The 27,932-nt window shown below is 47.4% G+C and overlaps 1 protein-coding gene across 3 annotated transcripts in view; it reads left to right on the top strand.

Annotated features, from left to right (window-relative positions):
• The window catches only part of Mo25 (calcium binding protein Mo25), a 185,572-nt gene that overhangs the window by 127,169 nt on the left and 30,471 nt on the right, over window positions 1–27,932 (top strand). For all 3 annotated transcript variants that reach the window (XM_070531465.1, XM_070531464.1, XM_070531463.1), the window contains exon 7: window positions 5,382–5,525. In XM_070531465.1, coding sequence (XP_070387566.1) covers window positions 5,382–5,525 — 144 coding nt within the window. The remainder of the gene's footprint in view (window positions 1–5,381; window positions 5,526–27,932) is intronic.

The raw sequence follows: 27,932 nt of genomic DNA, 5'->3' as shown, positions 1-27,932 counted from the left end.
TCGGTTGCGCCGAGGGCGCCATTTGAACGTAGTGGCGTACACGCGCGGCGGCTTGGAGCCAGCACGGCCGCCTCCATAACGTCGATAACGCGCGCACGGCGGGGCTTGCCGTGCGTGCGTTATCGAGGCGGCCGTGGAGCCAGTTGGTGCGCTTTGTCGGTGCTGAGCCACACAGCATGTACATTGAGGACTTCGTTGGCGGCGACGGCAGCACCGGAACAGTGGCGGAGTTAAGGGCCGATTTGCTCGAGCCGCCCATCGCCGCAAGCCGCACCGCGCGCGTACGGTCGCGCGAAATATTGCACGTATCAAACACTTGTGCACAAATTTCGGTTTAAAATGTGTAAGGTATACATTGTGCACACAGTGTAAACCGAAATTTGTGCACAAGTGCTGGACACATGCAATCTTGCGCGCGACCGCAAGCGTGCGGTGCGGCTTGCGGCGATGGGCGGCTCGAGCGTAAATCGGCCCTAACAGACGTGAGATCGCGGCAGAAGTGACTGCTGAGCGACCAAACAAAGACGCTGCCGCGGCTGATCCAGCAAGCTCTGATGTTGCCCCGCTCCCGACTGCAACTCTTCTGGAATGTTTGGACTATGTTGAGGACGCCGTCGTCAAGCACGCGGTTGCCAATATGAAGCAGGCTACTCTGCTTCAGTACTTTGAGCGAACGAAATAAATACTTTGTTTGAAGCTTCATGTGAGTATCTATTGCGCCACGATTGGTTCATTGATTGATTTGTGCTAGTTTTTGACGCGTTTTCTACGTGATTTTATATATCGAATTCTGGCTATATCGAACTATTTTGCGATCACCGCGCTGTTCGATATATCGAGGTTCGACTGTAGCGGAGTCAGTAAAGTGTCTAGGTGTGACACTGCAGTGCAATCTTTCATGGGACATACACATCGACAATCTGGTTAAAAAACTTGCAAAATGCACAGGCATGTTATACAGAGTCCGCTCTCTACTACCTCTGAGTGTTAGACTTTTAGTTTATAATGCACTATTTTTATCTAACCTTTCATATTGTCATCTGGTGTGGGGTACAACAACATGGTCAAATACATATAGGTTACAGAAAATACAAAAAAAGGTCATTCGTATCATTGCGAATGCCCCGTTTACTGCTCACACTCAACCTCTTTTCGCATCATTAAAAGTAACGCCAATTAATGACCTATATAATTTATTGCTAAGTAAACGATATGAAAGAAAACGGAAAAATCATGACACATTCTTTGGTGACACAGCTAACTTACGGCCCAAAGCTAATTACTACACAACACGTAACAACGACGTCTGGCGTGTGCCATCCTTTCGTACTAATTACGGTCGTCAAATGCTCCTACATATAATTCCAACTCTTCTTAATCGGCGCAATGAGCACTGAAAACCTAACGATACGGGTGTTTTTTACTGCAAGTTTGCACCTCCTTCCTCTTTTTTTCTTCTCTTATTGTTATTCTTCGTTTTGCATTCTTTAGTGTTCCTGAGCGTTTCGTGTTAATTCTGCCGCCTTCATTTATTTGTTATTGCAAGAAGATGTTCACTAATATTTATTGAATATGATGTTTACCTATGCGTTGTAGTCTTTTTTATTACTATTGTTCTGTCCGTGTTCTGTTACTGCCGGTTTTTATGTACGGGGGTGCGCCCCTCTGTCAAGCCAGTCATAGGTTTTTTGGGGGCACCCCCTGTTGAAATAAAGGTATTTGTATTTGTACAGTGGTGCCTTCTTCAATTGGTCAAGGCCGACCAATCTGAGCTCGGTTAAACCGCACACATTGCACTCAACTGGAGAAACCAGGTAGTTTATAACCTGCACGCTAGTGGCCATTTTAAGAGGGTCCCCGTGTGGACGGTCGTGGCGAAGATATGTAATTGGCTGCTATAATGTATAATGATAAACTAGAAAAAAAGATACAAAAAATAAGGAAGAGAAAAGGAAGAAAATTGGGGATTTGAACTCGCGACCGCTGGATGTTGGCCGGAAAGATGGCTCAGTCAGTTGGTCTGCCAGGCCCCAGGTTACTTTGAAGCGGCATAGCTTCTGTCCAGATTTGAAGTAGTAGCTTAGCGCAAATAAAACCACAGACACAAGGAAGACAGACAAGGACAAGCGCTTGTCCGCTGTCCAGAGCCTCGTATTTACATGGAAAGAGCCTGATTTCGTCCGCGATGGTCGATTTTTGTTGATTCTCAGTGACTGGAAGGCATACTTTCTTGAAAAAATGGCCAGCCATCGATGAGAGGGAACTAGAGCGGCTCTAAAGACTAGGAAAAGCTTAAGCAGGTGCGAGGCGAGCGCCGCACGCTTAGCGCCTTAGCGTCGGAAACTCGCCCTAGTCACTATCCCAAGGAATGCTGTTCGCGAGAGCAAAATACCTTCGTCTAATTATGATAATCCTAACATGACTATTTTCGAAAAGAGAACGGCCCAGAGGGCTGTACTACGACTGTTATGACTGATAATTTCCTGTATTTTATAGCGACAGGCCGCACAAAGGTCAATTCCCTCACTCCTGCTACCGCACTTCCTCACTCCAGCATTTTGATAAAGAGTTTCCGCAGACATTGAGGGAAACGTATTCATGTTTGCTTGTGTGCGCCTGACACCATGCTTGTTAATTTAGCTAGTAAGCGAATGTTTAAAAGTTTATACAGCTGATAAAACTACTATCCTTACTTTTAGTATGGCTGTCTGCTAATTTGCTATTGTAATCTATGCTTCGCCTTTCGGGTGAAACTGCGACTTTTTTTATTTATTGCAACTTTACTGCATTGGAAGTAAATGTTAGTTTTTTTCCAAATGAGAGAAAGTTTTATTTCTGTATGAAAGAATGAGGTGCATGGTACTGTAAACTTTTCTTTCTTTAGGTCACAGCAAACAAGTGTGCGTTACAGTCGCGGGTGTTTCCCCCCCCCCCCCCCTTTTTTTCTATTTTGGTCATGGAAGACGGGTTCGTGTTACAATCGAGTGCACATTAGAATCAAGATTATTATTGTTTTTTTCTCCTTTTTTTACTTACAGGTTGTACCATATGCGTCAGCCTTACCTTCTCTGCGTCTAATCAACTGCAGTTTATAAGCAATAAAATATCGAAACCTTTGTTTCTCCCACGCGAACGTCAGGGATCTGGCCCATTGCCTGTGCTATTATTCTTCCGCTGGTGCGCATGCATTTATCTTGATCGTACTATTTGGTCCTAGGCGTTTAGTAAATATATATATTTATATGTATTACGTACACACAAACAGGCGAATTCACAAGCATACAGCATAAAATAAAGCACAAGTCAAAAGAGACCCCTTGTGTTAGTCTCGATAATCTCGATAATTCGAACTCGAAGGGGCTCGAAAATTTTGAAGTAAAAGGTACTTTGAAGTACTCCTGCACCATAGCACGATACACGAACGGTGCGAGTTGTGAAATATTGTCGTGCAAGCATACAGCGAGCAAGAACCATGAAACTGCCCGTACCGGCCCGCGCTCGCTTCCTGATAACGGCAGAAAACGAAACTTCAGTGAAATGGCTGAGCTGGTGCAAAGGTGAGCGCGCATGGAGACTATCCAAGGTGAGGGAGTTGAAAGGCTGGGTGAGGGGAGCGCAGTTGCAAAGACGGGCGGGGCGGAAGCGGATTTAGCTTTCCCACCAGCTTCCTGGATGGCGCTAATTATCTGTGCCACCTAAGCTCCCTTACTGCCACCTAACTGCCACGGCAGAGTTGCCGATGCTGGAATTTGCCTCCCTCGTTGCTTCCTTCTACGTGCTCACGTGCTTTTTCTTTCGTCTGCTGAGAGATTGGCGCTGTGTTTATGGTCTTCATCCTGCATTCTTAATGTGTCATGTCTTACGAAGATGACGAAGTCGTTGCCACTGATCATAAACATCTTAGTGTTCACTCTCCTGTTGCGGTGTCGCCACATGCAAATGATTAGGAGAATGAGGTACTGGGAGTCGCCTTCGTGTCCTTGTATTCAAGGTCCATCTCGTTCTGCAGAATCGGATGTGGCGCACTGTCTCCGGCAACCGTTCCATCGGGACGTCTTGGTTTAGGCACGTCATTGTAAAAAATAATGTCGCAGTTTCACTCGAAAGTCAAAGCATTGATTGCGATAGCAAATTATTGCACAGCTATACAAAGCAAAGATAGTAGTTTTATTGGCCGTATAAACTTGTAAACTGATATAAAAAGCATGGTGTGATGCGCACACAAGCAAACATGAACACAACTCACTCGATGACTGTGGAAACTCGCTTTGAAAATGCTGGCATGAGGAAATGTGGCAGCAGCAGCGAGCAAAGTGACATTCATGCTATCGCTTCAATGAAAAGTGAGTGCCGAGAACACTGTTGAATTCCAATGGCGGAGTCGGAGCAAGTTTTTCTGCTCGTTTCGGAGCAAGTTTGTTCCAATGACGGAGTGAGAGCGGGAGTAAGGTGTTCCAATGAAAGAGTCGGAGTGGATTCAGAGCGGGAGTCACTCCGTGGAGCAGAAAAAGATGCTCCGCCAAAATCGGCGGAGTGGACCGAAACTCTGCGTGACGTATTTCCTTTACCATGTTTGTCTTCTGGGAGGCGCCACCAGTCACGACTCGCGAATAAGCAAAAGCTGCTGCACGCTTGCCGAGATATCCATTCCGCACTTTTAAAAAAACGACAGGTTAACGGCGCTGAAGAGACAAGTGACCGGTGCGGCGGTGCTGGGAGCAAACAGCGGAAGGAAGTGACAACACGCAAGGTATCCTGGGTAACTCGGCGATACAAGTTCCGCTTCCGCCTTACTCCAGCGGCGCAGGTTGTGTTCCACTCGCGGATTTGGAGGCGTTGCTCTGCTCTAGAGTCGAGTGCTCGCTCGCGGAGTCCGTCGGCTGCTCCGACTCCGCCATTGGAATTCAACAAAAGCTATGAGCCGCTGACGCACCTAGACGTTGCCCCCCACGCAGATTGCTCTCAAGATACGGCCGTGCAACCGTGCTGTAGAACCCCCCACTTTACGCGAAAATAAGGTTCGTTTTTGTGGGAAAGAAAAAAAATTAAGACTTCAGCTGTTTTTCTATTTTCTTTGGTAATGTATACTAAGAGCCAGTTCTTTGCATGCATTAATTCAGCTTGGCACAGAATACCTTGGACAATGCATGCAACAAATAATGTTCGTGTGTGCTCGAAGGCACCACTTAGGCCCTTTAATGAGCAGACCCGAGTCCGGCTCGTGGCTTCAAGCCCGAGCATGGCTCGGGCCCACCAAAAAACGCTTCAGATGGCCTGGTCGGGCCCGGGCCTTTAGGTTGGCTCCAGCCTGTGCAGTGCTCTAACCAACTTACCTACGTTTCATCCCTAACATTTGACACCATTGTTCTGTTTGGTTACAGCTTCTAGGTGAGCTCCTGCTGGATAGGCACAACTTCAGCATTATGACACGCTACATCAGCAATCCAGAAAACCTGAAGCTCATGATGAACATGCTAAAGGAAAAGAGCCGCAACATTCAGTTTGAAGCGTTCCATGTATTCAAGGTGAGTGCACACTATAGTGCTATTTGATGTGCTTTCTGAGCTCAAATGGGGTTGCTTCCCATGCCCTAAACACCAGAAAGACTGGGAGGGGAGATGATGCCACGCCGTCTCAGCACGTCCACTCTTTGTACATGCACCACTTTAAAAGCATGGTGTGTGGCTGCGTATGCACTCAGCCGCGCTTACAGCTATGCGCAGCCACCGCCAAGACGCGTGCCATTAGCATGGCCCCTCCACCCCCTTGCGCACGCTTCATCGCGTTACCGCGAACTTGCTCCCCTCTCTCTCTTTATGCTCGCATGGGTAGGTGGCACTTATGAAGCCACCATCTTTCTTGTCTCACCCTCGCACACATTCTCTCGCACCTGAAGCACTTGGTACGTGGGGTGCTATAGGATCTTATCGCACTTGGACTTTATACGGAACATAATGCGGCTTCACTTCTGCAGCCGCTCTTGTTGCGCGGCGCATTGAGAGGTGCGTTTGCAAGCAACCACTTGTAAGTCAATCATTTGACTATCTGCATGTGCGGAAGTTTCCGTTTATTGCCTCGGCATTCCTTTGCAGTGACAGGGAAATTTCGTTGTATTGAAATTGCATACAAACACACTTAGTTACACAGTCGAACCAACTTATAACAATATTCAAGTGCCACGAAAATTCCATTGTAATAACCGATAATTTTTATAATCGGGTTGCAAGAAAAAGTCAAAATAGGGTAATGGCATAGTTGATGTGAGAAAACTAATGGTGGGGAGGCCAGTACCCCTCCCCAGCACCTTCCTCCATCTGACTGCTGATTGTGTTACTCGTTTAACTGTTTCCTGGACGCTAGAATCATGTCTAACAAGCCACAGCTGTCGGTGAAAGAATGGCACTGCTATAACAACTGCAAAGAAGGGTCACTAGTGGCAAGCGATATGCGAGCACCGCCGAGGCATCGCATTGGTGGTCCCAAAATGGGCCTTATAAAAATTGCAAGAAGGCTGCCGCGGTAATCTGTCAGCTTGAGAAATCCGGAAGAAACGATAAGGCAAGATTGTCACAAGCATCTCGACATGTGCTTCTCACTGGCTTGCACAAGAAAACTCTGTCTGTCAGCCTTCCATGCTTTAAGTGAAGCTTGCCGACATCCTTCTCCAAGGCATCCAGGTGCTCCACATAGTGCAGCGGAAAGTTCCTCGCGAGAACAAAGCTCCGAAGGGACTGAATCATCTGCCGGGCCTCCTGTGAGGACAACGTTGAGGCACCCTGCCCTACCGCGTCATCGCTGGTGGTGGCGCCACCGATATCTGATGCGAACATGTTCGCGACGGTCGCCTCGTCGGTTAAAAGCACTTAGTTCCCAAATCTATAGGCATGCACTTTCTTTTCCCCAGCAACGTCGTGCATTGCCAATGATCAGAACCAACTGTTGGTCAAACGAGGCTGAGAAACCGCGCGGCCATGAACAATTTCGACACAACCAACAAAGACGAACGCAAGTGATTACGCTGTTTGTAGATCTGCGCCATGACTACACTGAGCAATCTGCAAACAGCACAGTTGGCGTGGTCCATTCGTGTTTCGGAGGGTGTGGCGGCTTAGGGCTATGGGCATTCGTGTTCGGTGGTGGAAGGGCAACGGGAGAGAGGCGTGCCGAGAGGGCTGGAAAATGAGCGCATGGCGGCTGTTGGAGCAGTGGCCCATCATGCTGCGGCTCGAACTCCTCGTTTTCTTTTCTTTCTTTTTTTTTTTTTTTTTGATTTTGCATTTCACTAACTTTCGACTCGGACACCCAGCAGCCAGATTTTTTCGTTATAACCAACAATGCATTATCGGGGCATTGTAGTAAGCGGGTTATTTCACCATGGAAAACATACAGAAGTTGATGGTACAGCAGCTTCCCATTGTTATAACGAATATATTGTTAAAACCGGTATTGTTATAAGTGGGTTCGACTGTATTGAGGTTCTAAATACATGGTGTTCTATGGACAAGATGTTATGAAAAGTTAAATACCTCGTTGTATAAAAAATCTTGTTATATTGAAGTTTGTTATATTGAGGTTTAACTGCAGGTACTATTCGCAATGAGCTGAAAGAGGATGAAAGGGAAGGCGAGTCGTCATTCAACTCTTGCTGCACGTGCATCACTAACTTGAAACTGTACAAATCTAAAATGCATAATATAGACACAATACAAACTGATTAACTTCTAAGGAACTTAAGGGAGGACGCGGCAATGAAAACTTTTTTTTATTTGTGGGAATAAATTGGTGAAATGTAGCATGCAGGTGTGATTTGTTATGCTGATGCCATAATTGAAATTAGTTTTGTGCTATTATAGTTTTCGCGTTACAACAATTACTGCCTCTAATTGTCATCCCAAAATTAATTAATTTCACGTAAGTTCACCATGATTTTTGCATCCGCATATTCACAAAGGCCCATTCTGTGCAACAAAGCTATTGGTATATTTTTTAATTGCCAAAATGAACATAGCAACATTTTTTTAGCTTTCCCATGCATATTGTCTTACTAATGACCTTTGCAAAAAACCCATTATAAATTTTTTTGCGAGCTGCAGTTAAAAATGGAGAGCTTTATTGCACTTGTGGCGATGAGTGACCACGTAGACCGGTAAAGTCGCTGGCTCTCGCGGGAGAGGAAAAACCCGACACTCAATCTCTTAGCATAGCATTTTTTTTTTCCCCCTTTTGGAGCATGTCAGCCGCTCGTGTCTATGTAACCCTCATGAGACGCCGATGCTGCTGCCGCTAGATGTCTGTGAATAGACGTCTGTGAAGGGATGCCGGAATGTATGGTCTAGGTGTGTCGGTAGGAGTGTCGCAGACAACGGATGTACTATCTGGAGTCGCAAGGGCGTCCTCCAATTTCGGGGACGCTGACTCCGGAGTGTACGAAGTTTTTGACACCATTTCCTGGCGAGGTTCAGACGTCAATGTGGAAACGGCATTGACGCGACTCAGAATGTCGGCTGGAACATTGTCGGTGCCCTAGATGTGGCAGAACGTTGTTGCAAACTCTGAAATGTAGGAAAGGTGTCGAAACTTGCAGGGCGAGTAACAGGGCGCCGAATGGTTCGTTGCATGCGAAAGGGGCTTGTGGTCAGTCAAGACAGTAAATGCATCACCTTCTAGGAAATGGCGAAAATGTCTGATGGCCAGGTAAACGGCAAGTCATTCACGGCTGAGCATGGTGTAGTGGGACTGTGCAGGCTTCAGTTTCTTGGAGAAAAGGGCAAGTGGATGCCACGCATTGTCTATGAATCGCTGCAGAACAGCACCAACGGCAGTGCTGCTTGAAGCGTCTGTCATGATGGCAGTGGACGCGTCTGGCTTTGGGTGTCTAAGCAGTGTTGCGTCGGCAAGGGCAGACTTGACTCTTGTGAAAGGGTCAATGGCCTCTTCAGTCCACTGAAGCACTTGTTTACGTTATTTACCTGCAGAGTGTCTAGCAGAGCCATAAGTCGTACGCAATCGGGAATGAATTGGCGGTAGAAATTGACGAATCCGAAAAATTGGCAAAGCTTGGTGAGTGTGGTCGGTCAGGGAAGGTTTTCGATGACGCGAATCTTGGACGGCAGTGGTCAAAGGCTGTTAGCGTCGACTATATGATCGAGGAATTCGAGTTCAGGTTGACCGAATTCGCTCTTGGCGGCGTTCATGACAATTCCTTTACCGGCAAGGCATGAAAACAACAACCGCAAGTGGTAAAGATGTTCTTCTGCGAAAAGCTTGTGATGAGAAAGTCGTCAATGTATGCAAAAACGAAAGGCAAGCCTCTGGTGACGGAATTGATGAAGCGCTGAAAGGATTGACCCGTGTTCCGTAAGCCAAAAGGCATTCGGAGAAATTCAAAAAGACAGACTGAAGGGTGTGGTGATGGCAGTCTTGGGAATGTTTTCAGCGACTGGTAGTTGCGATGATAGGCGCAAATGAGATCGATCTTAGAAAAGATCATCGCACCGTCCAACGCTTCCATGAAGTCCTGAATGTTCAGTATAGGGTAGTGATCAGGAACTGTAATGTTGTTTAGTGTGCGGTAATCGCCACATGGGTGCCAGTCTCCCGTTTTCTTAGGCACCATGTGAAGTGGTGATGCCCAATTACTGTAGGAAGGGCAGATGATGCCAAGTTGCAGCATGTTTTCGAACTCCGTGCGAGCGATCTTGGGTTTCTCCGGGGACAAGTGCCGGGGTCAGAAATACACTGCTGGGCCGGAGGTGACAGTGTGATGGCACACGTCGTGTTGCACCGGTTGCGTCCATGACGGCAGGCGCGTCAAAGTGGGGAACTCTCGTAAGAGCGTGGTGAAAGGTTCGTCCAAGATGGCAGAAATTGGCGGGATCGGTGATGTGCCTGATGATGGGACACCGGGAACAGAAAGCTGGGTCACGGTGTCAATGAAACGGCGCCGTTGGACATCGACAAGAAGCCTGCTCCAATGACTGCACGACGGACATATGCAACCAGGAAAATCCAGCGGAACGCTCGTCGAAGGCCAAAGTTTAGGATGACGGAGCCTGGCAAGAAAACTGGAATCCTGGTGCCTTGACGGCTTGCAAAAAGACACAGGTGTTGCTTTTTGGTCGGAGTTGTGGGTGGGGAGAATGCTGACGTCGGCTCTTGTGTCAACTAAAAATCGTCCCGTAACTCTGTCCGTCACGTAGAAAAGGCGACTTGTGTGTTGGGCCAGACCACTCGTCGCCATTAGAGGTTGGCTAGCTTGTTTTCCTGCCAAGCACAGAGATGCCGACAGTGACGAGCGCTGCTTCCAAAACAATAGTGGTAGTAGCAAACGGCAGACGTAGTTGATGTTTCATTATGGGTACCCATTGTCTTGATTTGCTGAAACTACAGCTGTGTGGGCGACGAGATGACGTGTAGCGATGTTCCGCTCCACATGTGTTCCAGGCGCTCACACAAGGAGTTGAGCGGAGATTGCACTGCTGAAGAGCAGGGGAGGGTTTGCAGGGCAGTTGGACTGTCACCCGGAGACGATGCCGGGGCTGCGATGGTAGGGTGGCTACTTCCATGACTTTGTCGGCCAAAGTAGCAAGTCCGGTAAGGTCCATGGTAGAGGCTGTCGCCAGGACCATCTGCACATTAGCCAGGAGTTGCAAAAACAATTCACGCACCAGCACGTCCTTGATGGATCTCGCTTTGTTTCCGAGCAGCTGCCTCATTCAGCGAAGAAGTTGACTAGGGCATCAGTCACCGAGTTCTTCAGCTGACAGAAGCTGCTGGATGCGAGAACACTGTGAAGCTGCTGTGCGCTGTAGCAGGGCTGCCTTGAGACCGTCATAGGCGGCGGTAGACAATGGGGAGTTCAACAAATCTGCTACTTCGTCAGTGGCGGCGGGCAAGAGCGCTACAACGACATAACGAAACTTTGAGGCTTGAGAGCAGATATCAGCGACTTGAAATTGCGATGCAGCCTGAAGAAACCACGCCAAGGTCTGTTGGTCCCAGTACTGTGGGAGGTGGACAGCGATGGGCCAAACAGGAGGGCTCACTGTGTTTCTCGGAACGGTTCTGACCTTGAGTTTTCGTAGCGTTGGTCTGGGCCATGGTCGTCTCTTCCACAGGAGCGTATGGCAGTATCATGTCTGCGGTCGCTAAACTGCGGTGACGAGCGACCACGTAGGCCGGTAATGTTTCAGGCTCTTGTGGGAGAGGGAAAACCAACACTTGATCTCTTAGTATAGCATTTTTTCTTTTAATCCCTTTCGGAGCACTAGCCCGTGCCAGAGCGTGCCAGCCGCTCGTGTCTACGTAATTCTCATGCGACGCCGATGCTGCGGCCACTGCACGCATTGGCATTACCAGACTTCGTGACCAATGCGTTAGCATGCCGTCCTTGTTACTGACAAAAAAATAACTTGAGCTTTTGCATGTGCAACCACTAGCTTGAGTGCAAAAAAGAAAAAGTGCATGTTTCACATTATGTGCTATCACCTGACTGCGACACGTGGGGGCAATGGTTATAAGAAGCCGTGTTTCTTTCAAAATAAATGTTGAAAGTCGGCGCTTGTGGTGTGTTCTTGTCTTGTCTCTTGTCTACATTTTGCGCTGTTAACAGCAGGACATCGCAATGCAGCTGCTGACCGAGTGCGAACATCGCACCACGGCGATGATGACCAAAGGACAGAGGCAGACAAAGATGACCGACTTTTTTCAGAAATGAATGACGTTTTTGAATGTGTAGTCAAATCTGACAGTGTTTTGGGTCACATTTCGTCACAACGAAAACCGACCTTTGCCAAAAATACTGTAAAAACCGGAATATAGGTCGAACTTTTTTCAAAGACGGTTGCAAAAAGTCGACCCTCGTCTTATATACATTGGCGGAAAAACTACAGAAGTCTCGCAACAATGGGCGGATGAACTAAACAGCCGCCATCGCCATATATACATTGGCAGAAAAACTACGGAAGCCTCGCAACAATGGGCAGATGAACTAAACAGCCGCCATCGCCATCAGCAGCAGCGCGGCGTGGCGACATTGTAGCACCGCCATTTTGCGTTTCCAGTGTCACAAAGTTATATTAGTTATTGGCTGCTTTTTCACATTTTGTTTCAAAATGAGCGGAAACTGACTGCAATTCACCGTCGCCTTCAAGAAAAAGGCGACTGAGTACGTGGAAGCCCACGGAAACCTGGTGGCACAGCACGAATTTGGAGTATCCGAAAAGAGCATTCGGTACTGGCGGAAGCAGAAGCAGCGTATTAAAACTTGCAGCAACCAAAAGAAAATGTCATTTTGGGGCGGACTGCGGTGGACCGCAGGACTGGAAGACCAAGTGGCGGAGTTCGTCCAGGAGCTGCGTGTAAGATCGCTGCCTGTGACTGCCGAATGCATCCGTTTGAAAGCGGTCGAGATCGCGCGCCTCTGGACTGGGCAGCAAGAAGCACTCGTCATTCGACTCTAGTTCGGACGACTCTGATCCAAGGCGTTGCTCTGATTTGGAGTAGCGCTTGCACACTTCATGCCCTTCTGTGTACTGTACACCCAGCCAATTTTTAACAGTATCGCGCGCCCATCGACCCGCGTGTTTGTCAGCACCTTATCATCGCAGCACGGAGAGGTGAAATAGCGAAAGTAAGTGCATGTGTACACATGCGCATATCTCGTTTGTTTCACTGCTCAGCGCCGTAATAAGGTGCTGAAAAGCACGCGGGTCGACGGTCGCGCACTACTGTTAAAGAACTTGGCCAGGTGCACATGCAAGCAGCATTTAAATAAATACTGTCACTATTGTGCAACCGGCTAAGTCACATTTGTTTTAACCCTCTGAGGGTCGAATTATTTAGCAAAAAACTTTCCCAGGTGGTCAAATTGCTTTATTGCGGATCTTGAATGTACAAGATGTATAAAGTCAGGAATAAATAGTAAAAAATCATTAGGAACAGTATTTTGGTGTCGGCATCACTCAGAACTGCAAAATGTTGATTAGTATTTCTGAGCGTGGTACTCCTTGAAACACGGGTCTACGCACAGCGCCTTATCGCAATCTGCAAACCTAAAATGCGTGTCTGTTTGTTTGTTTGTTTGTTTGTTTGTTTGTTTATTTATTTATTTATTCAGTACCCACAGGCGCCAAAAGGCATTACAGTGGGGGGAAAGGTTTAACAGAACAGGTATAAACTTTCACAAAATATTTTTTTTTACCCGACGTGAGAAAAAACAACAAAAGTTCAACAGAACTTACAGAATTTTCAAAACACGGTAACTTATACATGGGCAAATTCAATCTAAAGGTAAAAAGAAATGGGCTAGTTGAGTCACTTCAACAGGGCAAAAAAATACATCATTTGACACGACGTTGACGACACTGGCAGGTAACCTATTCCATTCCTGTATAGTTCTTGGAAAAAATGTCTTCTTATACAGTTCTGTCTTGCATGGAACTTCTCGTACCTTTAGCGCATGATCCACGCGTCGTGATCGGTAATGAGGTGGCATTATGTATTTGTCCCTTTCTATACCAATTGTACCGTAGAATATGGCATGGAAAAGTTTCAGTCGCAGCCTTCTGCGTCGTACCTCCAAGGTATCCCATTTAAACTCTTCCTTAGCACTCGTAACGCTGAAATTAACTTTGTATCGACCTGACACATACCGCACACCTAAATTCTGTACCCTCTCAAGTTTATTAATGTCACGTGCCGTCGGAGGGTCCCAAACTACACAGCCGTACTCAAGGACGGACCTTACGTACGTCTTGTACAGCAGCTCTCGTGTAGACGTGCTGAATGCTCTGGAGGTCCTTTGAAGAAAACCTAACATTTTCCCTGCCTTAGCGGTTACATAGTTAACCTCTTTCTGCCATGATAATTCGGGGGTGTACCAAACACCTAGGTATTTAAACTGTGTTACTTTAGCTATTAAATTGTTATTCAAGGTGTAAGAGAAATTTATAGGGTTCTTCTTTCGAGTAAATGTCATGTTGACTGTTTTGGTTAGGTTTATCTGCATGCGCCACTTAATGCACCATTCACTAATTAGATTGAGGTCTTCCTGAATCAGACTGGCATCATCCATGTTGTTAGTCACCCTATATAACAAGCAGTCATCTGCAAAAAGCCTTAGCTGCGAAGTAAGGCCTTCGCCAATATCATTTATATACAATAAAAAAAGTAAAGGCCCCAGGACGGAGCCCTGGGGTACACCGGATGTAACTGCTTGCGGGCGCAACTGAACCCCGTTTACGACCACGACCTGCCGGCGCAGGGTACGATATTCTTTAACCCATGCGACAACCTGCGGGTGAATTTTATATTTATGCATTTTTTCTATGAGCAATGTATGGGGTACCGTGTCAAAAGCCTTTCTGAAATCGAGGAAGATACACTCAACTGAAAGCCTTTTATCCAAAGCAGAAGCAATATCATTTGTGAATTCTAACAACTGTGTAATACAAGAAAACCCCTTACGAAATCCGTGTTGGGAGGACGTAATCACAGAATTAGTATTCAAATGAGCTACAATGCTCGTGAATAGAATATGCTCTAGTATTTTACATGCGATGGATGTCAATGATATTGGACGATAGTTTGAAACGTCGCTTCTAGGGCCAGACTTATGAACAGGGACCACAATACCTGTTTTGCAGTCATCAGGCAGGGAGGCTTCGAGCAGCGACTTGTTAAAAATTAATTTCAAGTACAGTCGCCGACCGATTTTCCGGACTCCAAAAATTCGGACATGCCCGATTATTCGGTCAGCTTCGCGGCACCGCCATTCTCCCCATAGACCATAATGTATAACAACTGCCGAAAATTCGGACACCTTGCAACCTCTCGTCTGATTTTTCGGACACTCCTTGAGCCAACTCGGTCGAAAGCACCATGCACCGACTCTGACCGGGGGCGCTATTCTGAACATTCCGCCATTTTCTTCAGTGCGTGACGTAGGCGCGACGCAAACAAAATGGCGCTGGTGGCCCAGTTTTGCTTACGTAACGTGACGCCAACTTGACGTTTTGCCTAAGAAACTGAAATGAAGACACTGAATGTAGCGTTATCGGTAAAGCAAAACAGTTTTCCTCCGCAGTAAAAATAAAGCAGCTATCTCAAAGCGTATGATTGTTCCGTCGAAAACGCTTCGCGCTTCCGTCGTCTGCTGCGTACAAGCCGTCGTCTGCTTCAATAGCTAGGATGCGTGTCCCCGGAAAATGCAATGAGTCATCGCATGTTGGCGCCAACGCGCTTGTTTTCTTGCTTGAGACAACATACGCGACCTACCAGTGGTGATGCGCGCACGTTCTAGGCCACGTTATCGCTATTTCGTGAAACGTAAGTGACTCAGCCCGACTCGTCTGGCAGAGAAACGGCCGAATACCACTGATAGCGTTGCGGGCGCCAGAGGTAACCACTAGCGCGACGCAAGCGCCGGCGCTGCCATCTCTTGTTCATTTTGCTGGTTACTCGCACCGCGGGAGGAAACTTCAAGGCGCCGCCTTGCGTACATTTCTTTTTATAAATTAGAAAGAGGCGTTGTCATAACTTTTGATTGTGCGAAAAGGCATTAATGTTGATTACAATACAAATGCAGCAGTGAAAAGTGGACAATATAGCTGAAAGTTTGCTATGTTCAACCAATATTATTTTGTATAAACGCGTTCTTTAAAAAAATGATGGCCCCAAACACAAATGCCAACACCACCCGAGAGCGATGCAAATACTATGAGCACGCGTTATGAACAAAAGATTTTCGTGGCGCCAAACGATGGGGAAAATGTGGCGATACGCATTCCTCTCGGCTGCCATTGCATATGGCTGCTCATTAGCATAATTCGCGCGGCTCGTCGCAGCAAAAATTATGGCGGAAAATCTCGGCAATGGCGGCCCAGTGCAACGTCACGCATCGTCAAAATGACGATTACGAAACAGCCCTTCCTGTGACGCTCCTCACGAGGTATTCCTTCAGCCAATCAGCAAGCTGGCATGGCGCATATCTTGAATCGCCACCACATATTCGCGCAATCGCAGATGCATTGCACTGGCTTCTGCACGCTACCGCTCACATTCTTTTTGAAGCACTAACATCACAATATATCTGCCAAGGACCAAAAAAATGTATTAGTCCATAAAATTTGCAGCTCTACGTCACGTTTCGTCATCTTGATGAAAACGCAAAATGACATTTCGCAAAACTTCCGTTTCCCGGCAAAAATTTCTAGGCACGTGAGCTCGCCCAGCCAATAAGAGAGTAAACATGGCGGATAATGGCAGCTGTGCAGCCGCCATGCGTGTCCAGAATAGCGCCCTGGTGCATGGCTCGACTTGCTGAACGCCATTTTTGTTTTGAACTGAGCTTCCTTGCTGCCCCACGAAGTGGCGCTACTGGAAATCCCCGCTCATCATCATCGTTTCTGCCTGGTTAGATGGAGTGGCTCTGCAGCAGTTCCGGTTTCAGCTTAGTAAGCCATGTCAAGACAATCCAGCAGCTGATTTGTTTCTTCGCGCAAGACGCTGCGAGCAGACCGCGTTTTTCGTTTGTGCGACTGGTGTCGGCACGGTGGTGTTTGCTTTGTGTGCTGTGTCGAGGTTTCGGTGATCCAACGCGGCGTACGGAAACATCGCGTCAAGTGTCTAATGGCGCCGACAGTGCCCGCGCAGACTGCGCTGGGGAATGCCGGCAAGCGGGTGCCGGGAGGCCTAGAATTTGTCGCCTTCCGATGTGCTCCCTACTGACGCGGAAAATGTTCTGCAGAGACCTGCGCAGTGGTTGCATTGCGATTCCGGACACCGTCTCATTTGATAGTTTCATAGGTGCTGACACTGCTGTATTGACATGCGCAGATCTCGACGACGGCAAGATCATTCGTCAGGTTTCTGCTGCACCGCGGACGATGACTCTGAGTCGGAAGATGACGCACCATGTGCTGCGCTGCCGTCGCATGCAGAGCGTGTACAAGCAGTGACTGTGCTTTCAGCCTCTAATAGTGACCGTACGACCCTCTCCGAGATTCAGGCTTATCTGATTGCGCGTAAACGGAACAGCGTGCAACGGCGCACTCGCGATTTCTTCCAAGCCTACTGCCGAGCCCGAATAAGTGCGTGGAAATAAAGGATTTAATTTTTTTTTTTTCTTAATCTGCTTTTTCGGACACCTGTTTATTCGGACATTTTCGCAGTCCCCGTGAGGTCCGAATAAACGGTCGGCGACTGTACTTAGAAAGCGGTTCAGCGCATGATTTGAACAGGAAGTTTGGTAAGTCATCGGCACCACAGGCTTTAGAAGTGTCGAGCCCTCGAAGCAACGATTCGATGCCGCGCATATTGATTACAACATCATTCATGTCACTTGTTTCATGCAGCGTAAGCTCGTCCGCAGAAGGCATTGTTGCAGGAGTGAAAACGGAACAGAAGTAGGCGTTGAAGCATTCTGCTTTGTCAGTGTCGTCATGAACTGTGACATCACCGGACACGAGAGGGGGAATATTTACTACGTCCTTTCCGTTCTTTTTTACGTGTCTCCAAAATTCTTTTGGTTTATCTTTTAATCGTGATTGAATAGTTTTCGAATAACTGTCTTTAGCAGTGCGTGTTGCTTCTTTAACCTCTCGAGTTATTTCCTTCAGTTTTTCCTCCGTTTCTCTTGATGGTGTTCTGCAAAAGGCGCGATAAATTCTCTGCCTTTTTTGTGCAAGTTGGCGCAACCTTTTCGTAAACCAAGGTTTGTTTTTGCTTCTTCGCGTCGTCAGTACCCAAGATGGGACAAACCGCTCACGTAGTTCCAGTATCTTTTGCTTCAATAACCGCCACAACTGTTCCACATTCCTACAGTCGGCTTCTGTTTCAAATACAATAAAATAGGCGTCTAACGCTTGATTAATGCAATCTATATCTGCTTTTTTATAATTGTACACTCTTCTGTTAACATGGGTTGTATTTTTAACATAGGCTAGTGACATCGTCGACACGACAGCCTGGTGGTCACTTATACCAGGAATCACGAGTGTTGAATCCACAAGATCAGGTCGATTCGTTAGCAGCAGGTCCAGAATATTGTTTCCCCGCGTTGGCGAGAGGACCAGCTGGTGCAGTGCATACAGATTCACCATATCCATCATTTCTGTATTGCTTATTCCAGTAGCTGTGATAGTATTCAATGTATCCCATTTAATATCCAGTAAATTGAAGTCGCCCCCAATTACCATGGTATCCGTATGCACTGCATCAATTATGCCTTGAAAACACGTGAGAACGTCTGGTGATACATTTGGAGGACGATAAAAACTACATACTGTAATGATCATACAATTCGGAAGTTCAAGTGTACACAATATGGCTTTACATATGCCAACGTCCACTTGAATCTGAGAAGACTTTATACTGTTATCTATTAGTATAAATACACCTCCTCCATGATAATTTCTGTCCTTTCTGTAGCAGGTGTATCCTGTTGGAAACACCTCGTGATCACTAATGTGTGGTTCTAACCAGGATTCTGTGCCAAGAATGACTGAAGGCTTTACTGCGTCTATGAGTGCACATAGTTCATCTTTTTTATTTTTTATACTCCTACAGTTCAGTATAAGAAAAGTAAGGTTAACAGGGCTAGACCGGCGTCGTCACTTCTGTGAGGTTACCTGCATTGTTACATCATCGCAAACAAACTTCTGCCCGTTCAAAAGTAGGTAATCATACCTGAGGGTAGCCTTAACGCCGTCCCGTTTATGTACCTTTGCATAGTCCCATAAGATCTTTCTTTTCCTTCGCACTGCTTCCGAAAAGTCTTCAGAAATAGCAATAGCAGTACCCTTCAACTTTTTTGCGTTACTTAGCACGAGTTGTTTTTCTTTAAACGAGGCAAATTTTGCAATAATAGGTGTACTCTTCCCAGCGTGAAAGCGTCCTAACCGGTGAGCCCTTTCTATTTCAACAGTGGAAATTCCTAACTTCGAAGAACATATATCCAAGACCTGTCTCTCAGAGTCGACACTTGTCTCGTTAGCCTGCTGGTCGGGTATGCCATGAAAAATTAGATTGCCCCTTCTACTACGGTTCTCAAGATCGTCAACCTTTGACGTTAAGGATCTCAAAGCTCGACCCTGGGTCTCGTATTGTTGGGCACACTCCGTCACGGACGATTTTATTTCATCAACTTTGGTTAGCATTGCTTCAAGAGATTTGATACGACCAGCTAGTTCGTCTATAGCGAGCCTGTTTGCAGTCTGTGCAGATTCAATACTGTTTAATTTCTCCTTAAGGGGGGACGCGGGTCTTGAAACGGCAAAAAATCACAAAAAAGTCGATTTTCGGAAAAGTGCATTTTCGCTACGTTTATACATTCAAGAATCCCTCCGCGAAATCTAGAAGCTAAATTTAATCGGAAAATAATAAAAAATCGCGCTTAAAGGGGCCAGGGTGAACGCGAAATCAGCAAAATTTGGTCAAAAAATGTTCAAACTTCGCGCCGTCACCATTTGCGAACGCGGTGGCCGATGGCCGCCATCTTGCGCTTGTTTTGAAGCTGTTTTCTTTGTGCGCATTTTGCACCAATCCAAAATGGCGTCGGTGAAGGGAAACCGACGCTATCGCGTCATTTCTGGAGGATGCGTCCGTGCCGCCGATTGGCCAAAGCGAGCACACCCCCGCGCGCCTCGCTCCTATTGGTCCGGTGCTCGTCGGCGCGCGCTCGACCGCTCTCGCGTCTCGCTATGTTTGTTTATCTCTGGTTTCATCGCGCCGCTGTCTACGTTTGTTCAGCCGCTTGCTTCGCGACGTTTGATAAGATGCACATTTCGCTGCCCGGATGGCTGGAAAATATTGTCGTCTCAACGCTACTACCATACTACTACGCGTCAAGCGGCTGTGCAATGCGCGACGGAAGGCGGCTAGGCCTGTCATACTCGCGGAGTTGCCTGTTGCTGGTCTGCCTGGACATTCTACCGGATCGAGTTCCGAGCTGCAAAGTGGCGCGTCTAGCGTCAACACTTCGTCCGCCCACGCCACGCATGTTGGCACAGATCGTGCAGGCACCGTTTCCTTCACGACTGAAGAAAGTAGCGAGCGCCGGACCTTCGAAGTGCTAACTCCAGCAAGAAGCGAGAAGCCTCTGAGCGCAAGGAAGCTGGCCAAAAAGCGGCAAAAAGATGGGATGTATCGAGATTATGCCCCTAGTGAATTTCCTTGGTATGTTCTCAATAAAGATGTTGCAGAATGTTTTTTCTTGATTTCTCAAAACAACAATTCCGACAGACTTCCAATTTTGGAGGTAAAATAGCTTCTGTCCTATTTCAGCTATCAACATAATTTTTTTTTTGCCAGAAAGATAAATGTATGCAGTAAGCAATATGCACCTTTTCAAAGCAGCACTCTTCTCAAAAAGTTTTTGAAATGGGTCACATGCTTGACATGTCAAGATGGCATTTTTTTCTCACAACTTTGATGAGCTCTAACTCTTGCTCAGATTAGCCTAGAACATTGAAAAATACCTTATGGCACTCCCTGAACATCCTAGATAGTATTTATACTCAAATTACTGTGTTAGGGTTTTCTGTTTAGAAGCTAATTTTCCTCCAAACAAAGGACTCAGCGTATACAATGCTTTTGGAGTATATCAGAAACTACTTATCCTATGGCAAAATTAATTATATTTTTAGAATCTGCATATTAAAATACACAATGTGTGAAAGTTTCGTTGAGATCTGTCCACAAATAAAAAAGTTGTATTTCAAGTGTAGCCTCCCCCCTTAATCATATTCTGGCCTGCCAAGAGCTGCTGCAAGGTCCCATCAGATGAAGGTCCGGGATTCAGTTCAACGTCGCCACATAATATCAAAAGCAGCAAATAAAACGAGAAGCGGCGAAACAGGCGAAACTGTTTCCTTGAACGGTGTTGCGTACATGAGTGCGACAGAACACAGTGAAACAATTTCTGGGGTGAAACCGGCAAGCTAAACAACGGGAAAAAATAAGAGGATTCCTTATTACCAACCTGCATAAGCAGTAGAAACATCGTGAAGTGCACTGTTGCCGCCATGCCGGTTTCACGCCCCGTCAGTGCAATGAAGAGAGCTGCTTTATTTAGCAGACTGATACCGTCCAGCCGGTAATCACTCAATTGGTTGTTGGCAAGAATCGCACATGCGCCAAAATCCGGAACGTCAGGCGACGTCATCCCGCTGTCGTCATCAAGTGCCATTCCAGATTCAAGGGTTGTTGGCGCTCGTAGTCCTTGCAAAATGGCTCCCTCCAACGTTGGAAGAAACGCCGGTTTTTTCCTGGCACATTGTCGCGTAGAAGAAGCGCCAGCGACCTGCATAAGCAGTAGAAACATCGTGAAGTGCACTGTTGCCGCCATGCCAGTTTCACACCCCGTCGGTGCACTGAAGAGAGCTGCTTTATGTAGCAGACTGATACCGTCCAGCCGGTAATCACTCAATTGGTTGTTGGCAAGAATCGCACATGCGCCGAAATCCGGAACGTCAGGCGACGTCATCCCGCTGTCGTCATCAAGTGCCATTCCAGATTCAAGGGTTGTTGGCGCTCGTAGTCCTTGCGAAATGGCTCCCTCCAACGTTGGAAGAAACGCCAGTTTTTTCCTGGCACATTGTCGCGTAGAAGAAGCGCCAGCGACCTGCATAAGCAGTAGAAACATCGTGAAGTGCACTGTTGCCGCCATGCCGGTTTCACGCCCCGAGGAGTTGTGTTGGCACACACGACATCTCTGCATGTGTCTGCCTTGGGCAGAGGTCTGAGGCACTCTCTCGCGTAAACGCGTTGCCGCAGACAGCGAGAATACCTCGTGAGCGGTGGTGATAAACAACCTAAGAGCAGTGCCGATCAAGATAGAAATCAACTTCTGCCGCCCCTGCGAGTGCGTGCCGACAAAGAGAAAAACCACGTTTCGCGCGCCTCCGTTGCGATCACACGGCGGAACAGAAACCGCAAAAGCGCGTTGCCACTGAGAGCGAGAATACCTCGGGAATGGCGCTGATAAACACGCTAAGAGCAGCGACAATCAAGATAGAAATCAACTTCCACTGCCCTGCAAGAGAGTGTCGACAAAGAAAAAATTTACATTTCGCGTGCCTCCGTTGCGATCATGCGGCAAAACCGAAACCGCCAAAGGGGCGTTGTCGCAGTCTGAGCGACGCACTGAAACTAGCAATCAGCTCTGTCTATCTCCTTAAGAAGGTAGCACCAATTTCAAACGCATCTTGTAAGTGCTAAGAGGTGGCAGCACCTCCCGGTGAGCACATATATCATCATTATTGCGCGAAATTTCAAACAGAGGGTCGGAACCGTACCCGTACGGCAAGGACCTTGCGGGACAGAAAACTGCCGCCGTACATGTACGGCAAAAACCTTCAAAGGGTTAAGGTAAGGGTATCTTTCGGTACTTTTGCCATTGAAAAAGATTTTTTTTCATTTTTTCATTTTTAGAATTCTTTAGTTGGAGGATCGACCTATATTCCGGTCCGACCTATAGTCCGGTTTTTACAGTAAATGGTGTTTGTGAGCGTAGTCAAATTTGACAGTGTTCTGGGGCAAATTTTGCCACAACGAAATTTTCACTTCAACGAAATTTTTCGAGCATCCCGAGAGTTTCGTTGTAGCGAGGTTCGACTGTAGTTCAAGAAGCTCCATGCTGCCGAACACTCAAAAAAAGCCTGCAGGCCCGAAAAAGACCACGGGCACCACCGAGGCAGACGCAAGTGCTGTTAGTTGTAGCTACTTCAAGCCGACGTTGAAAGATGACAGCACACAAAAATGTTAACAACAAAGGTTGCACAGTTCCTGGCCACTGGCTTGCACTCTTATTCTATGGTTGAGGAACCAGGCTTTTTGTCTTTGATACACACCTCACTGCCAGAGTACAAGGTCCCATCGAGGACTACGTTTTCTCAGTCTCGTGCCAGAACTTAATGCCAAAGAAAAAGAAGGGGTCAAAAGCGAGCTGTGCAATCACTTCACCCACTGGATCCCATGCTACTCAGTGACGACCGACAGGTGGATGTCGAGGCCCGGGGATAGCTATAAGGGTGTCTACCAACCGGTAAGACTGGGAAGAATGGGAATACTCAGGGACTTTGAGTAGTCTGGAAAAAATCAGGGAATTTGTGCCTCTATCAGGGAAAATTTGCTGTAATTTTATTGAAAGGGTCGAAAGTCACGGTAATGCTGGCTCGAGTAAAAGACAGGAATCATAATGAATCGTCTTTGACACCCTGTCGTCGGCTGGAGGAGTTGCCAGTGTACAGTCAACGACCGAGTTTCCTGATGCCCCATAATTTGGACGACTTCACGGCACTACCACGTACCCCATAGAGTCAGTGTATCAGAACGTCTGAAATATCGAACGCAAGAACTCTTCGCCGACCGATATTTCGGACGTTTTGATGTGACTGCAGGTCTGAAATGGCATTAATCAAAGCCACCAGCGCTCTCACATGCAGATCTGCTGGCAGCCATAGCCACCACTGCGGCAACGCTAGACTTAGCTGCTTTGACGTTCGCTATTAAGCTTCTTGCCGTTGGCTGCCGTGCTTTTCATTAAAATAATTCGCTGCTGTCAGCAATGGCACCGATTCTGCCTTTGTGGTACTCACAATTGGTTTAGAAACTTGGAAAGTATGGTGCGTTGCATAATGGCCGGTTCCCGAAAGTCAGCTTCGCCTCTGTACAGAAATGTTACTTGGTGAAGCATATGCATAAGTACTGCAGTGAAGCATACCAACCATGGGAAGGGGCTATTGCCACGGGACACAGTATATATACCTTAATTATAGACGCGTGCACCCAGCATCTCCTGTCACAGTACGAGCAGCGATAATTCCACGCGCTTGGGCCACTTGCTCCCAGAAGGAGACGAGGACGGATTAGCTCACGATTTCGCGCTTTGTTCTTTTGGTCGGTGCGGTGCTGCCCCTTCAACGACTCGTACTTTAACAGCCTCTTTTAGAAGTCATCTATTAATTAAACATGACATTTTTCTGGTGGAGGTGCAGGGTAATCTCGACCCATGCAACAGACCCCTCTTGGCAGCAGGAACGCTAGAAAGATACTAGAGCTCACGCCAGTACACCGCGCCAGCCGAAGAATTCTACGATTGGCCCCCGAGTTTGGGCCTTTACCTGCGAGGACAACGGCCACGACGGCAGGTATGGATTCTACATCACCTACTACCACAACTAACCCTGTAACGGCTGCTCCGGTGCCACCTCATTACACGCTGAAAAAATCATGTGTGCCAAGTCCCTTCCATGGCGACCTTCTTGAAGACGTAGAAGATTGGCTGGCGGACTTTGAGTGCGTAGCGGAGTGGCATGGATGAGACGACGAATCGAAGCTCTGAAACGTCTACTTCAGCCTTTTGGATGGTGCTCGCACGTAGTTCCAGGACCGTGAATGTGTTTTGACATCATGGCGCGAGTTCTGTTGCAGCCTCTTGGACACCTATGCCAGCTCCGATCACCGGGAACGAGCAGAAGGGGCCTTCCAATCTCGCATTCAGAAACCCAGTGAGAGTGTGGCTGTGTACATGAAAGACATGGTGCGTCTCTTCAGATGAGCTAACCCTACCATGTCTGAAGGCAAGAAGCTGCGTCACTTTATGGGAGGTGCAAAAGAGTAGCTTTTTGGTGGACTCGTTCGTAGCTCGCCCAAAACGGTTGCAGAGTTTCTCACTGAAGCTGTCACCATGGAGAAGGCCCTGCACCAGGGCTCGCATCAGTACGATCGGCAAGTGAATCGCTCTTCTGCTACCAATGAATGGACTTACTAGGAGCCCTCACAACTGACATCGAGTCGCTACACGAGATTATTCGATCGATAGTCCGTGACGAGCTGCGACAGCTGCATCAGGTGCAGCAGCCTTCAGCCAACTTAGTAGCTAGTGTTGTGCGTGATGAAATGCAGCATGCGCTCGGCATACCATGTTATGAAGCATCACTTCAGGCAGCTCCACCACTTCAGGCGTTCATAACTTCAACTGAACCACGATGCACAACATACGCTGACGTTTTAAGAGGCACCGTCCTGTCGCCGGCAACACCACCTACCGTGATTGAATACCAGCATGAGACTTATGTTGACGCAGTCAAGCAGCCTATCCCTGCACCAGCGCCGCTATTTGCCGTCGCCCCTTATGCCATGCTTCAGTCAGCGCAGGCAGTTCCTTAATTTGGAGAGGTTTGATCAGCCATACTTAAATCGGACGTTTGGTGCATGCCCGACCGCCAACCGCTCTGTTACCACTGTGATGAAGTGGGTCATGTCTACCGAGAGGGCCAGTACCGCCGCCTTGGATTCCAGGGGTTTCCTGGTATTTCACCCAGACCCCATTTTGGACAACGGCCACCTGAGACAGAAGATTTTATCGGCCGACAGCGCGTGCCACCATCATTAAGGCGCCAGTCGGGATCGCTGTCACCACAACCATTCTATTTGAGAGATACAAGTCGGATGTCGCAAGGGCGATCTCCGAGCCCTCCCCTGGAAAACTAACGTCAGCGACATTCCGAGGTGAGGCCACTGACACTCGACATGGGCAAGACCTCCAAGCGACACGACCTCAGACCAATGGGAACTTGACACCGGTGTCTCAGGCTAGAGACAACTTTTCAATGGACGTACCTGTGCTGAAGAATGGCTGAAATTATACTGCTTTAATAGATACTTGCGCTGCCTACTCAATTATCAGCAGAAAACTGGCAAGCAGTTTAAAGAAAGTTGTTATCCCTTGGACAGGGGTGTATGTACGGACAGTTGGACAGCTGGCGGACATGTCATCAAACCACTTGGTGTGTGCACTTCTCGTGGACAAATTGTTCTCCTTGTTCTCCGAGAATGCTCCTGTGAATCAATATTTGGAATAGACTCTCTTCGAGAGTTTGGTGCCACCATCGACCTTCGCCTACGCTGTATATCGTTCTCGACAAAGAAAGCAACGACACGAGACGACAGCACCACAATACCAACTCGTGCTAATGTAATGATTCCGCTAACATCCGAGGCCACATGCGAAGGCGAAGTACTCGCAGAGTGCAACGTCTCCGTTCCTAGTTACTCTTGGAATTAGCATGGCTCGGGGAATCATTAACTTGGGGATGGCCAAGCTGACGTCTTGATCACCAACTTCACAAATGAACAGAGACAACTCTTCCGTGGCACTGCCATCACTTACACTGAAGCCTTGGAGGACATCATTGAGTGTTTCGCTTGTGAAAAAAACGGCAGCAATGAAGAAAGCGTTACAAATATCGACATCAACAACAAGCTGTCAGAAGACAATAAGTAGGCACTACGAGAAATGTGTGAATTTAAGGACTGCTTCGCTTGATCGTCTAAAGTCAGCAGGGTGTCTACCAACCGGAAAAACTGGGAATTCTCAGGGATTTTGAGTACTATAGAAAAACTCAGGGAAAACTCAGGGAATTTGTGCCTCTGTCAGGGAAAATTGGCTGTAATATTGTTGAAAGGGTCAAAAGTCGCGGTAATGCTGGCTTGAGTAACAGACAGGAATCGTAATGAATCGTCATTGATGCCTTGTCGTCGGCTGGAGGAGTTGCCAGTGTACATTCAATGACCGACTTTCCGGATTACCAATAATTTGGACGGCTTCGTGGCACCACCATGTACCTCATCGAGTAAATGTATCAGAACGTCAGAAATTCCGGACGCAAGAACTCTTCGCCATCCGATTTTCCCAAATTTTGCCAAGACCGCAGGTCCGAAATGACATTAATCGAAGCCACCACCATTGCCATTTTGATAATCTCGCCGCCTTGAACTGGTGCTCTCGCACGTAGATGCTCTGGCAGCCATAGCCACCACTGCGGCAACGCTAGGCCTAGCTGGTTCGACGTTCACTATGGAGCCTCTTGTCGTTGCGTGCCGTGTTTTTTATCTCCCGTCAGGAATGGCACGAACTCTGCCTTTGTGGTCCTCGCAATTGGCTTAAAAGCTTGGAAAGCACGGTGCACTGCATAATGCCGGTTCCCGAAAGTCAGCTTCGCCTCTGTACAGAAATGTTGCTTGGTGAAGCGTACGCAAAAGTATTGCAGTGAAACATGACAAGCATGGGAAGGGGCTATTGCTACGGGACACAGTATGTATTTCTTAATTATACACGCATGCACCCGGTATTTCCTGTCACAGTACGAGCACCAATATGCCTAATACCTGTACTGACAGGCCTTCGGAGCGTTTTCGAATGTGCCTGTGGCGGTTTGAGCCCTTAAGGGCAGTAAATGACTTGCATTATTTTTTCCAACTGGCCAATTTTTTTGAAGTTTTTGCGGCCCCTAGGGAGTTCAAAAAATGGACGGGGTCTGTGCAACTGACCAAGAAGATGCTTCAAATGGTCCATGGGGCGAATGAGTGGCGGAAGGAGGACAAGAACAGAAAGAACCTACGCATTGAAGAATGAGCGGGAAAGGAAGTGTGCTGCAGCCATTTTGAAGGAGCTTGAGCTCAAAAAACAATGTTGGCTGATGCTGAGGTGCAAATGTCCCCCATCCAAACCAAAATAAACCCTTTAAAGCAGTGAAACACGACACTGAGGCTTCGTGTGCGGGCTGAGAGTATGTCAGGACAGTTGTGGTTGACTTACGAGCTGTTGAGAGAGAATCTCAGTTGTGACCAAGTTCGGGCCTCATACCACTGAGCTGGCGATCAGTGAATAGAAATAGCTCACATTCGAAAATATTTGCTTCTGTATGCATCTCCTTTTTATTCGTATTTGAGAATGTTCAACTCCATTTGCAATTTTCCCGTAGACATTTTATTTGCTGTGCATTTTACTATCCCCTCCCTTCTACCGTATTTACTCGCATAATGATCGCACTCGCGTAATGATCGCACCCCTGAATTTTGTCGTCGAAATTCGATTTTTTTTATTTCCCGTGTAATGATCGCACCCCGAACTTGCCGCAGCGATATGT

The sequence above is a fragment of the Dermacentor albipictus genome, chromosome 1 (genome assembly GCF_038994185.2).
Source record: "Dermacentor albipictus isolate Rhodes 1998 colony chromosome 1, USDA_Dalb.pri_finalv2, whole genome shotgun sequence".
NCBI classification, from domain to species: domain Eukaryota; kingdom Metazoa; phylum Arthropoda; class Arachnida; order Ixodida; family Ixodidae; genus Dermacentor; species Dermacentor albipictus.
This window is presented reverse-complemented; position numbering and strand designations above follow the sequence as displayed.